Source organism: Centrocercus urophasianus, unplaced genomic scaffold (genome assembly GCF_019232065.1).
Source record: "Centrocercus urophasianus isolate 14NV4802_14NV808 unplaced genomic scaffold, USGS_Curo_1.0 seq_42, whole genome shotgun sequence".
NCBI classification, from domain to species: Eukaryota; Metazoa; Chordata; class Aves; order Galliformes; family Phasianidae; genus Centrocercus; species Centrocercus urophasianus.
The window spans coordinates 1,262,151-1,275,826 of record NW_024885000.1 but is presented as its reverse complement, the minus strand read 5'-3'; the positions used below and the strand labels follow the sequence as shown (position 1 = coordinate 1,275,826).

The following is a 13,676-nucleotide window of genomic DNA, read 5'->3' as shown; positions in this document are numbered from 1 at the left end:
GCAGAAGCTACATTCTGATGAGTTGCTTTTAAAGAAAGTTGGTGCAACCCTAGAGCTGGTGAGAGGTGATGGCACGGTCACCCCCGCATGCCTCCTAGGGTCATAGAGCCCTTCTGACAAAGCTGAGGTTGTGTGGAGGTGGCTCTTTTCCTCCTGGCATAGGTGTGGCATGGCACCAATCCCAACACCGCTCAGGGAAAAGGTTGAGCTAATGGGCTGATGAAGGATGGTGCTGCCTCCCATCAGCACATTTCCACACAGCCCATTTCCTTCCCGCACGCTCCTGGTTCCTCCCTCTGCCTGAGGGTCTCATGGGGCTGCAACTGCTGTGCTGGGGTCACCTGGGGAGCTGCAGGGATCAGTGCCACACCTCGATGCAAGAAATGGTACACTGTCATATCAGAGCCAGGCAGAGACTCCAGGTCTGCCTGGAGACTGTGTAGGGCTGTCACGGCCATACAGCACTGCTCAATATCCCGCAGTACCCAGCACAGTGAGGAGGAGGAGGAAAGGTGACACATTTGAGCTGCCACAGCCCCTGGCTGGCAGGATGGGTCCCCGAGGCCATCATCACGAAGGCTGCAGCCACCCGTGCCCCCTCTGAGCTGCGTGGGACTGGGGCACGGGGCTACTGGGCACCCCCACAGACACACAGAGCTGCTTTGTACAGGGGCAGCCACGTCATGCACATGGGCCTGCAAACACAGCCTCTCTGTGAAAATAACCGTAAGAAAAGAGCACTGTAAAAACCAGGGGGAGGAAGAGCTCTGTGAGCAACCGCTCAAAGCCATGCCAGTAGGAAATAGATTGCAATCTCCTTAACGAACTGCAGTTAAACTGCATCATGAGCTACTGTGAACCTGGGTTTGGTGCAGGGCTTGCAAACGATGTGTTTTCAGAAGGGGTCCCTCTGAAACAATGAAGGGTCCAAAGTCAGAAATATGACTGTATTTAACAGAGGGGCTTGAAAAAATGAAACTCCATGTTTGTGGGGTTTTTGTGTGCAAGGAGGTTGGCCAGGAGACTTTCGGCTTTTGTTCTCGTCTTTCAGGGAACAAATTAACTGAAGGAGGCAGACCAGGCTGATGCCATTGAAGGGAGCTGACACAGCCACCTACTGCCACAGCAGAGCCCAGCCCTGCTGCCTTGGGAATTCTTTCTACTGCCTTCTGCAGGCCTTGGACTGAACCTGAAATGGGACTCTGAAAAGGGTCTCCTGCAATTCAAGGGTGAGGACATTAGCCCAGAGCACCGTTCCCTTCCTATAAATTAATTATAAGGAGGTGCTGGCACTCCCAGAGGATACCCATTGCAATTCATCATCTACAGACACTTCTCTGTTCCTCTTGGCCCTCCTAGACCAAACCACATTCCACTGGGTCAGTATTCATTTGTTGGGCTCTTTTCTATGCTGGGAATCCAAACCGTGCACTGCACACGAAGCAAATCAGGTCCCTGCAGGGCCACAGATATGCAGGGAATAAGGTTTATGGGCCAGTGGCTCCAAAAGCTTTATTACTTCTTGATTTATATTGACATCTATGTGACTCCAGTGACTTAACAACCACTTTCAGGGAATGCATGTGTAGTTAAGGACATATAGGTCCACCTGGTCATTGCCAAAAGTGCCCTTTGTGTAGGGGTAGTGAGAAGGCACCGCTCAGTCCCTAAAGCTGCCCTGGAGGCCCCTTTTGAGGACAACGTGTCCAAAGGCACAGTGGATGATGCTGCTGGCACAGCCAGTAGAAACCACGGGGGAATGGCAGTCCTGGGCCACACAGTCCAGACCCACTGGTGGCATCTTCAGGCAGTGTTGAAACCAGTGTCTGGTGTGCAGGGAGGTGAATCCAGACCACACACCTGGGCAGCCCAGAGGAGGAAATGGCCCTGCTGTGTTCTCCCAAAGTTGGGCTGAGTTCTTGGCAGTTGTGGCTGCAGCATGGAGCATCTCTGCTCTACATGTAGTCAGTCACCTATGGGCTTGGTGCTGGTCTCTGCTGATCTCCAACCCGAGATGACCATGCTGACCAGGCCTGCTGGGCTCTGCCATCCTGCTACTGGTTGGAGGGCTCTGTGGCCATGGTGTCTGCATCTGAAGACGGCAGTGGGCTGCTGCTCCCGCCATTGCTCACGTTCTCTTTGCTGCTTTCCCTCATGGGGTCACTGCCTTTATCCTCTACTTTCTGCTTGAGTTTGAGGGAGGAATCTCTCCGGCACATGAGGGGTGGGTAGCCAGCAAAGCCTCCTCCACTCATGTTTGTACGTTTGTCTGGAAACAGATTTAAAAAAAAAAATTGTCTGTCTTCTCCGAGTGTCCCAAAGAAGAGGACAGGACAGGAGAACCAGCAGCAGCACTGAGCTGCGTGCCATGGGGAAGGTCTCCTACCTCCTGGCTCGATGGGGTGCATCAGGCGGTTCATCTGCACGTTCCAGTGCTTGACGTTGGTGCTGGCCTGCCTCAGCTTCCGCTGGGCTGCCTGCAAAGAGACAGAGCAGAGTGACCCAGGACCACTGACAGGAGTTTTCTCTTTCCTGAACCTGGGCTGGAGGCTCTCTCTAGGATGGAGGCAGCACACCCTCCTTTGGTCTTCCACTCCTCCTGCTCCCAGCCCTCCCTGCTCCACACGTTCCCTGGCCTGACATTGCTGCCCTCTTAGGGACACACCAAGAGCCAACAAATCACCCTATGGCACAGCTCAGAAAATCCCAGAGCTGTGCAGTGAGAAAATGCCAGCATTTTCTACAGCACCCACCCCATCAGCAGACTTCTCAAAATAGCATCTGCCAGTGCAGCAAAATGGGGGCAGAACGGCCACAGCCTCTTCCCTGCTTCAGTGGCTTTATGAGATGATCACCAGCCTGGCACAGTTCTGCAAACCTTCAGGAGAAAACCTTAGATCTCCTCTCCCTGCTGCAGCTGATGTAACCCTGAAACCCAGCCTGGCTGCAGCAGGTTGCGTGACAGCAGGTCCCCAGGTTCTCTCCAGCATGGAGGTGACTCAGGGGAGGCCTGGAAAGTCCCCTGGGTCTTTCAGTGTGATAGGAAGAGGCACTAGGGTGATGCTCACCATGACGTCTTGGTCCACCCGCTGCCTGTTCACTCTCACTTCTTCCAGCTGCTTCTGGGCCTCTTCCAAACACTTGTTCTTGTTCTCCATCTCCTGCTTGAGGACTTGCTTCTCCAGCTGAGTTTTGATGATGTATTCCTCCTGCTCCTCCTTCAGTTTCATCAGCTGCTTCAGTTTCTCCTCTTCCTCAGCCAGTAGCCTGCCAAGAAAGCGCACAAGGTGAAGACATCCCTCTGCCACTTCATCCATCAGCTCCCCACATTCCTGGCATCAGAAGCACGCTGGCTCCCCAGGGAGCAATTGAGGACAGCTGAATCACCCTGGGGAGCATCTCTGGCAGCCCTGCCCCTGGGAGGAGGGTCGGTGGAAAAGATGCAGGGAGGCTCTGCTCCTACCTGGCCTGTGCATATCTCACGGACTCCTCGTCGTGCCGTGCTTTCACCTCCTGTTGCAGGGCCTCCTGGAGCCGCTCCTGCATCTCCTCCAGCTCCATGATGCGCTTACGCTGACGCTCAGCCTCCTCTTCCTTCAGGACCATCTCTGCCTGCATGGAGGCACGTGCCTGTGGCGGGGAGAGAAGCTGTCAGGGTGGCTGGGGACTGATGTGTCACATGCCATGAGGAGCCCATGGGGAGAGCTCCAGGGCAAGGCTGTTTCCCTCCTTAGAGGAATGCTTCTTGAAGAGCCAGCATCAGCTGCAAGGATGGAAATAGGCTCCCTAGGCAGCCCAGCAGCCTCTCAGCTTCGTGTACCCTCAAGCAGTTTGTCCACATCTTGTTCTCTGGGTATCACGTGCTGACCCTCTGTCCCTTGTTCCCATGTCACACACCACTGTGCATACCACCACTACCAGAGATAGCAGCAGTGTTATTGCAAGAGAAGAACATGCTCCTAAAAGCTCTATCAACCCTCCCCAGGCTGATCAGGCCAAGGGACAGAGATGGGACAAGCGACGCAGCCCCACTGCAGGACCTGCCTTAGGTTTACCCCCACCTGCTCGGCTTCCCGCAGCTGGATCTCCAGGGTCCTCTGCATCTCCTCGTGCTGCTGCCTCCGCCGCTGCTCCTCCTCCTGCAGCAATATCTCTGCCTGCCGCTGGGCTTCCTTCAGCAGCTCCAACTCCTGCAGTTTCCGCTCCTTCTCCTCCTGGAGCTGCTTGAGCCGCTGTGTCTCCTCCTCCTTGGCTGCTTTGCGCTGCTCCCGTTGCTCGCGCTGCTCCCGTCGCTTCTGCTTCAGGTCTTTGTGCAGGGACTTCTTGCCTTCAGCCTGCAGCCGAATGGCAGTCTGGATGGCTGCGGAGGGAAAAGGAGGATGTCAGGAGGGATGTGAGATGCTGGGGACAGGGCACAGAGTGGGCATGGTGTACGAACCTAGAGTCCACTCCTGGCGCTGCCGGGTGTCAGAAGCACTCATCTCATACGTGCGGGATGAGGTCTTCACACAGAACATGCATCTCTTCCCATCCCGGTCAGGCAGCACCTACAGGGAGAGGACATGGGATGGCATCATTTCCATGTGGATGGGGGATAACCGGTGGGATGAGAACCAAGAAAAACCTCCAGACACATGTGGGAGGTGTTGCTCCTGCTGTGAGCCCAGCCTGTACCTCCACACAGCAGTGCTTGTCCAAGGCAATGCTCCCCTTCTTTTCCTTCCGTTCCTCACTCACGTAGTAGGACAAGGCACTGGGCTTCAGCATGAACCACCGCTCTGACCAGTTCCTCCTCAGCTGGCCCTTCTTCCAGAGGTAGCCCTGCACCCAGGAGACACAGGGTTCAAAAATGACATGGAGGTAGGATGGGTGTTTGCGTAATGACATGGAAACCACATCCTTAACAACTGGGAGAAGACCAGAAGCATCCCCCAGAGAGCGACCATTGCTCTCAGCCATGCCCCAGGTCACGTGGGCTCCTTGCCTGTTTGAGCACGTCCTCAATGACCTCTTGGTACACCTCCTCCACTGCCATGCTGATGGCTTCCTGCTCGATGCCCCGCAGCAGCCGCCCCGAATTCACCATGTCCAGGAACTGCCAGACCGTCAGGCCGCCCTGCCCCTGTGGTTCCTGGGACAGGCAGTCGTCCAGCTCACAGGAATTCAGCTCCACATTCATGGCCGTGCAGATCTTCTTTAGTAAGTATTCCACCTGTGGAGATGGGGAGCTCAGCATCGTGGAGAAGTGAGAACCACCACATAACCACCGACTTGGACCAACAAAACCCATTCTGGAGGACCTAAAACCACATCCCTTTCCAGCCTGGAGATACAGGAGCCTTATCACAAAGGATGGTTGATGGAAACGGGCAAGTTTTCCAGGCTCAGGACATTGATTTTGGGTCAGAGCTTGACCATTGCATGGAGGCTTCTCCTTTTCATCACAAGGCCTACACGCTCTTGGCTTGTTTCACTGAAGAGAGAGAAATCATGCTTTAGGTAGGACTTCCAAGCACTGCTGTCCCCACACAGAGCAGGGATCAGACCACAGCCCTGACCACAGCACTGCTCTGGTTTCCAGCTGACCTCATAAAAACACTGGAAGGAACAGGGAAGGGGTCCCTGCAAGGGAAGTGAACATCATTTCAAGACTATCAATTGCTTTCAAAATAGAACTGCTGATGATAACATAGAATCATAGAATCATGGGATGGTTGGGTTGGAGGGAACCTTAAAGATCATAGAACCATGGAATGGTTGGCTTTAAAGGGCCTGGCCTTGGCCTGGGTGCCCCCCACCAGCTCTGCTGCTCAGGACCCCATCCATGGCCTCGGGCACTTCCCAGGGCAGCCTGCACCAGGGCCTTACCACTCTCATAGGAAACAATTTTTTCCTCATGTCTCATCTAAACATTTAGTTTAAAGCCACTCCCCTTCGTCCTATCTTCCCAACATAACGTTGGGACAACTTATTTTGGTATCCACAGAACTTGAGAGCAAGGAGGGCGGGTGACAGAGGTGTGACACAGCAATGTCCCCTGCCCCAGTGGGATTTCCCTCTCTTCTCATCCATCCTGGGAGAGGATAATAATTCAGCTTGTTTTATTTTTTTAACTTTTTTTCCTTTTTTTTTTTTCAGCTCAGCTCAGCGAGCAGCAGAATGATTCATTTGGTCTGGGGAACAGGAAACACCTCTCCTAGGGCACAGGAAGTGCGGTTGCCTTTGTACATCTGCACACCACTGCACTTCTTTTCAGTTCTCGGTGCCTCTTCTTGTTTGTTGGGGTGGTTTTGTTTTTTGTTCTTTTTTTCCATTTGTTTGCCTGTTGGTGCTTTGGGGCTGCTCACCCATCTCAGCTCCATCCTCGATTGTTGCAGTGGGACCTGGTGAGGCTGCTGTTGGCTTTGGTGCTCCCCACCTCTACCAGCCAGCTCATGGAGCTTCCACGTGATCTCTGGACAAGGGAACTCCTCCTCCTCCAAATACTGCCTGGAATTTGGGGATTACCACCAGTGGCCCCGGGTGCTTGCAGTTAATTCCCTGGCTGTTGCTCAGGGGCTGAGCTCTCGGTGGCAGCGGCACAGATAGAGATAGCTGGGTCTGCTGTTCCACTGCCTTTTTGGGGGATATGGGCTGAGCACCTCATCGTCATCACAACAACAGATTTAAATTGTTCCTCATTATTTTTTCTTTCTCCCCATGAATATCAGGAGGAGCCCTCCAACACCATGCCCAATGCAACTGCTGGGTGAGCTGCAAGGGCTTCAGTAGCAGACACAGATGGAGCCGAGCCTTGAATGCTCCTTGGCTGACAGTCTGCAGGCTGGCACAGTTGTTTCCCAGCTACCTAAATTCAACCATGGAAGAATGCTGTGGATCAGCACACACCACATCCTCCAAGACATCTTTCCTCTGGAGGCTTCAGCATCTCAGAGGGTTTCTCCAGTCACCCCCCCTCCATGGTCATGGCTGCTCCCCCCACCCCGAGGCACCACATCTCGCAGGATGTGATGAGGCAGCTCAGGAAGGACGTGCTGGGTTGTGATAGTGGGACATGTCAGCCCAAAGCGAGCCCAGGAAAGGCGGCTCCTACCTCATCTGGCACCATGATGAGAGGATATTTGTCTTCAGACAGAAAGTTGAAGAGACACCAGAGCTTGAAGGCATCCTGGTGGGAAACAACGCTATTCCCATTCCGGTCAGGCTTGTAATTTTTCTTCGCTGTCAAAGTCCAGCAGAGCTCATCAAAGTTTTCTTTGACAAAGGCACCTTCCTCCACCTGCAGACAGGACCCAGGCTGGTGAATGTGCTGCAGGATTGCAAGGGGGAAGGCTGCAGGGAGGGCAAAAGCTCCACACTGGAGGCTTCCTGTCCCTGCCAGCACTGCTGATTCACACAAGTGGTGGGGCACTGGCGTGTGGTGCCAGGACAATTCCTCAACACAGACCCCTTACACAGATGATTTTAGGCATGGCAACCAGTAGAGAAGGTGCTACAGGCACCTGGACACCATGACACATCATCTTCCTGGTAGTGGCACTCATGGAATCAATCATAGAATGCTTGGGTAAGAAGCGACCTTAAAGATCATAGAGCCATGGGATGGTTGGGTTGGAAGGGGTCTTAAAGATCATAGAGCCACAGGATGCTTGGGTACAGCCCCCCCAGTCCCACTCCTGATATGGGCTGGGTGCCTCCATTAGCTCAGGCTGCCCAGAGTCCCACCTATATCTATGATCTTGGGCACCTCCAAGGGATGGGGCTGCAGAGCACCAGCAGAAAACATACCACAAAGCACAGCCAACACCACTGGGCCTCCCCAAACGCATATGACAAATGCCTGGGTGGCTTTGGGTCACTTTCCTTATCCCATTTGCACAAAAAGAGGAACTGAGGTTTGGTGAAGGAAGTGCTGTGCCACAAGTAGGCAGCCCAAGAGGAAGGGATGATGCCTCCATTGGCCCTGTTGCCCGTCCACAGGTTTCAGAGGTCACCAAAAGCCTTTGTCAGGGCTGTGCGTGATGCATCACTGCTGTGCTGTGTCACTGGAAGGTGGGGATCAGACTCTTGGCCGTGTCTGGCCCTGCACTTTCCCAGCCATGCAGCAGCATGTGAGCAAACCACAGTCTGCAGCAGCAGAGCCGGAACAAAACCTCGGGGTGCTGGGTACCAGGAACAGCTGAGAGCCCCACTTACCAGGAAAAACCGCTTCCCCTCTCAGTCTGCCTATGGGATTTATTAGTTTGACCAGAAGGCAGGTTAAAGGTCACCTCCAAAAAACTACATGGGAAACTGCAACGGTTTGGGCCGCTCTGCAATGGGAGGGATGGGGTGTGCTGGGCTCCCTAATGCAGAGTCCTTTTGGGAGGCAGCAGGGAGGGAAGGGTTACGGCCTCCTGTGCTGGGCCCCAGTGTATTTAGAGCATGCAGTGGAAGAAAGCTGTCAGCCCTCACGTGCCTGGAGGAAACAAGCACTGAGCCGCACCGCATGAAACAAAGGTGCTTTTGAGCCACGGAAAAAGAGAGAAACCCCCCGAGCTTCCAACCTGTCCTCCTCCATCTCCTCCTTGTTCACCAAACCCTCTGCCCTGCAAACCAGGGGGGGGACACAGCTCACCTTGTCCAGGATGTATTTGTTGAGGTAGGGCATGTAGCCTTGGCTGGACACCGGCCCGTCATCATCATCACGGAAATGTTCCTCCAGGGCCACGGGGTCGTGGGGGATGCACAGCACCGTGTACAGGTTGTGGGACAGCACCTGGCGGGGCACGAGGGGGAGAGCAGGGTGAAGCCTTGGGATGGCACCCCCGAAAACCAGCCTTAAAGGTCAGCTGGACGCAGCCAAGAGCGAGGATTTTCTTATGTTCATTTCTTTCCTATGTTGGCACGTGGATCATTTTTTTTTTCAGACATTACAGAGCAAACAGGACATGCTTTGATCAAGATAAGCCGCCCCGAGCTGGGCTGCTTGGCAGCTGCCCTCAGCAATGTCTTAAAAAAAGAACAAATGCACCCAACCCGCCGCTGTGCTGTAATGCTGTGCTGCTTTCTGCAAGCGTATCACCAGAAGACATAAAAACGAAAATAAGATAAAGTTTAAAGCAAACAAAGATGAAATGTTGTTGGCACGGAAGGTGGCCAACAGTGATCTGTGCACACACCAACTCCAGAAACACCACAGGTATTGGGTTTAGAACAGATCCCCCAAAAACAAAGCTCACTTTGCAGCACGTGAATTTTCCACGTGTTGGGAATTTGGATGCTGTCACTATCCTTGAGCTGCCAGCAAGCAGGAGGTGCTCCACGGAGATGCCCAAGGTGGTACAACACGGCTTGGATGGACAGCTGGCATCAAGGTGATGGGGCTGGAGACTTCCTCCCAAAGGAGAGGAGCTGTCAGGGGCCACGCTGCGGGAGATGGTTCTTGCTCAACCGGATTTTCTCTCTCATTCTTCCCCTTCGGAGCGATGCTATCAGCAGGGCTCCACCCAGTGTGCAGACACCACGAGGGCTGTAGCCCCGAGCGCTGCGCTGCACCCTTTGGGGTTTGGCACTGCCCTAGGGGCTGCGCAGGGGTGGGAGAGATGGAAACGCCCTGAGAATCCAGAACAAGAGCAGGGAACCATGGCTGTGCCTTCCCCTTTCCATGCAGGGCTTTCATCCACAGCCCTCAACGCTCCAAAGCCACTGTCCTGCTGAGCGCTGCCCTGTGAGCCATAGGGATGTACTGTGGGGATGAGCTCACCCAAGCATGCTGTGAGCCACGGGGGGGTCTCACATGTGCACCCAGCCGTGGCTGGCACCCTGAGCCCCCCTTGTGCCCCCACACACTGCAAAGCACGTTCTGCTTCTCGCTGGAATGCTCACTTAAATATTGAAAGCAAAACAAGATGGGGAGGAAACCCCCAGCCAAGGATGCAGGATGTGCGAGGTCAGGGCTACCCCGACACTACGGGGACAGAGAATGGAGGAAAACACCCTGCAGCCCTGACACAGGGGAAAAATCTAGGGGGGCTGACAGGGGAAGGGATGCTCTGGCCACTGAAGTGCAGCCGCAGAGTGCTTTGGTGACACTGCTTTTCTGCGCTGCGCAGGGGTGCAGGGAGCAGCTGCGGTCAGCCCAGCACCACGAGCACCCAATGTCCCTCCCCAGCACCATGGGGGTGGAACACGTCACAGCACTGAAGAATGGCAGCCTCTCATCTTCTCCCCTGTGGGAGATGCAGTGGGCGACTCCAGGGCTGGGGGTGAACTTTGGGATCAGAGCTCAGCTCTGCATAACGGGCACAAATCCCACGTCGATTGGTCTCTGGCATACCACAGGGAGCTGTGCTGCTGCCTCAGTTTCTCCCCTTTGCTCAAAGCACAGCATCCCCAGAGGTGCTGCAGTGAGCCCAACCCAGGGAGACGCCTCCAGGAACCTCTGCCAGCAGCAATACAAATGTGAGCGGGGTCTGCATGTCCCCATGGTTCAAGCACAGCACTACGGGCTCCCCCCCAGGGGAGATTTTCACCCAGCTGAGCTGCTCTCAGCCCTCTTGTTGGCCAAACTGCCAGCACCAGCCTGTGCCAAGAGCCCTTTGTGCATTCAACAAGCACAGGAGCTTCAGTCCAAGCCACGCGGCTCCATCCCGCCTGCCCCAGGGCATTGTAGTGCACTGAGCCTGTCTGGTCCCCAGGGCACCCACCAAACCCCAGGACCTTCAGGATGGGGGCTCTGCCTCCCAAAGCTGGATGTGTGCCCCAGTCCCTCCCCCCAACACACAGCCTTAGGACCACCATCTCGCAACCACGTTTCCTTGAGAAGAGAAGCCTGGAGTACGACCAAGTCCTTTTGGGACTGCCCCAAATTTGGGTTTTCCAAAGTTTTCCAGCAGCATTTCCAACCCCAAGCGGCATGAAGCTTGTAGGCAGAGCTCATGGCAGCATCAGGAAGCACAATGCTGTGAACAGCACACCCCACATTTCTCAGCTCAGAGCACTTAACCACAAAACTGTCCTTCCTTCCTCTGCAGATACCCACCGATGTCACACAGATGTACACACAGTTTCTTGCACAGAAGCAAGTACGTGTAAAGTACTCAAGCAGTAGGAGTGCATGTAAAGAACTCAACTGCTGAACCCAACGTGGGGAGGGCAGCCCTAAATCCTGCAGCAAGCAAAGACCGGCGACGATGGGCAATGGAAATGAGGGGTGGAAAGCTGCTGAGCGTTGAGACACGCAGTGGAACAAGCACTGCTTGGGTGTTCCCAGCACCGTGTGGGTGTGCAGAGCCTCTCCTGCAGCCACGTCCCCATTTCGGGCCGGGTGGGAAAACAGCATGGGGAGAATCTGCGCTCAGCTCTGGATTAAGTCACCGTGGGGATGCAGTGCTCAGCCTCTGCACGAGGGGCTCGCAGCTGCATGGGCTCTCCAGGAAACTGCTGTGAAACTCGGTGTCTTCATGAGCTCAGCACCACCATCCCCGACACAGAGCTTGTGAGATGAGTGCTGCACGTGGTGACATTGGTGCTTTTGGAGCAAGGTGTGCTCCATTGGGGCTGGGATTGAGGCTCAGAGCCTGTTCTTGGTTTGCTTTGGGATTTTCCTGGATTTCTTCAGCTATTTCTACGCTTCCAGGCATCTTAAAAAGAAAATGGCACACACAGCCTTCAGCTCTGAGAGCCTTCAAGAGGAACCCAGCCCCTGCAGCCGGGCAGCAGGAGGTGCCATGCAGGTTCCCAGCTCCCCATTACCTGCCTTGGGGGAAGCCCTCAAAAGTAGGAGGAAAAAAAGAGGAGAAGAGGTTTCTCTGAGGGGTTTCACAACGCATCTCCCAGGCTCCCGATGCAACACTTCACCATGTTTCTAACTCAGGTCCCTTCTCTGCACTGCAGCCCCAAAACAGCACATCCATCCCTATGAGAACCAGGCCAAGACTAAGCAACCAAGAAGAGCTGCAGTGTTTGCAAAGGAAAAAAAGAAAGTTAAAATAATTGCTGCCTGTCAGTGAAACCTGGTGGATTTCACCAGTCCTGGAGGCGATAAATGGGCTTTATGAATCTTTCTGAGGACGGACCGAGCTCAGAGCCTTCTAAAAGGTGCTGAGGGGGTGGAGGGAAGGGGAGGTCGGCATTTTGGAGCAGTGATGTGTTACTGCTGGCCCTGAGCACAGAGTAGCTGTCATATTTAGAACTTTCTCCCTCCACCTTCCGACCCCGGGCTGCACAGGAAGAGGCACCATGGGCGCATTGGGGTGAGAAAACAGCCTGAGTTTGGGCTGATAGGTGGGCACAGACAGCATAAGAAACCAAAGCCATGAAAAAAGAATCCAATTTCTCCCCCATTTTCACACCGAAAACACATTTGAACGCTGATTCTTTGCTACCTTCCCCCCCCACGCACACTTTTTAATGCTTAAAATGGAGGTGAGGCACAGAAGAACTTCAGGGCACCGCATGTGGCACAACAGCACAGCCCTTCACCCCTCAGCACTGAACCTCTCCGGGACCCCACGGGCTTGCAGAGCATCCCCGGAACCTCACAGCCTTCCCCAAACCCCCCCCAGCTCCCCCAGTTACTCACTTTGAGCTGAGATTTGGACACTTTGCCGCTCTTCTCCACATCCAGAGCGGTGAAGGCGTACCAAATGGACTTGAGCAGCTCAGCTCGCAGGTCCATGGCTTCAAGCGGCGGTGACAGCGGCCGTTCTGTCAACGTTGTGAATCCGGTTTCAGGAAACCGATTGCACCGAGAGCCCCGAGCGGCTCCGGCCGTGCGCGGAGCAGCAGCGCCATCTGCGTGGGGCTGCGCTGCGCTCCGGGCACCGCTGCGCTCCCACCGCCGCCCCGGAGGAACGCAGAGATTGCGAGGAGCGCAGTGAGAGCGCACGGAGAAGGGACTGGCAGGGATTCGCGACCCTTTGCTGGCTCAGCTTCAGCGTTTGTGCCCACAAGAAGGAAAAGTTTCCTCCTTGCCTAAAATAGCAGCTTCCTCTTCTTGGGCTGAGATGGAGAGCTTCCCCCTCCTCCCCCCCGCAGCAGCAGGGGCTGTTGGAGAGGACGAGGCCCAAGGAAGGGGAGCAGGGCTGCAATGCGCTGCAGGTGGTGGGGATGGTTTGTCAAGGCCCACCCTTCCCCACAGAAACCTCTTCCTCTGCAGAAGCAAACTTCCGAAGTTCGTGGGGCAAATAAACACGTGACTGCTCACAGCCTCTGCTGCTGCTCTGTGCCGGCTTTGCCCTTGGATTTATGGGCACAGGTGCTGCCGTTACCCCTGCTGGGCAGAGGACGCCAGCCTAGCTCTGTCCCGAGAAAGATGTCCACTCACAGATGTATTTTCTTGTAGTAAGTGGCATCGCTCCCTAACCTGAAGTTTACAGGAGCCCTCAGAGCAGCCAAGCCCTGATGTGGGACTCGAAGCACTGCTTTTAAGCACCTGAGAAGCCACTTCTCACAGCCCTCAGCACAGTCCTGGGGTGATCACAGCTTTGGGAGAGCACTCAGTCAATTCAACAAAACCTCCTGCAGTGCCTTAACCCTGACATCTGGAAAATAATAGAAGCCAACCCCCTCTGCCATCCCCTGCTGCTCCACAGCACTGGGTCTGCCAACACAGTTTGCTCTGAGATTGGTATTAGATGGGAGAACTCCTGCCATGCACGCAGTGTGCATCCGTGGGGACACTGACTTCCAGC

The 13,676-nt window shown here is 54.8% G+C and overlaps 1 protein-coding gene across 1 annotated transcript; it reads right to left on the bottom strand.

Moving 5' to 3' along the window:
- Positions 1-1,481: 1,481 nt before the first annotated feature.
- Positions 1,482-13,134, bottom strand: DEF6 (DEF6 guanine nucleotide exchange factor). The gene is made up of 11 exons (XM_042833769.1): positions 12,566-13,134; positions 8,618-8,758; positions 7,094-7,279; positions 4,985-5,212; positions 4,675-4,821; positions 4,439-4,547; positions 4,062-4,360; positions 3,464-3,630; positions 3,069-3,267; positions 2,387-2,477; positions 1,482-2,269 (listed from the first exon to the last, which is right to left on the bottom strand). The coding sequence occupies exons 1-11, from the start codon at positions 12,659-12,661 to the stop codon at positions 2,055-2,057; spliced, it is 1,878 nt and encodes a 625-aa protein (XP_042689703.1). The 5' UTR covers positions 12,662-13,134; the 3' UTR covers positions 1,482-2,054.
- Between the last annotated feature and the right edge of the window lie 542 nt (positions 13,135-13,676).

Excerpts from the sequence above, each read along its gene's own strand:
- DEF6 (XM_042833769.1), bottom strand. The coding sequence starts at position 12,661 with ATGGACCTGCGAGCTGAGCTGCTCAAGTCCATTTGGTACGCCTTCACC. Across the intron at positions 4,822-4,984 it reads TTGAGGACGTGCTCAAACAG|GGCTACCTCTGGAAGAAGGG; the intron begins GCAAGGAGCCCA and ends TCCTGGGTGCAG. Across the intron at positions 3,631-4,061 it reads AGCTGCGGGAAGCCGAGCAG|GCACGTGCCTCCATGCAGGC; the intron begins GTGGGGGTAAAC and ends TCCCCGCCACAG.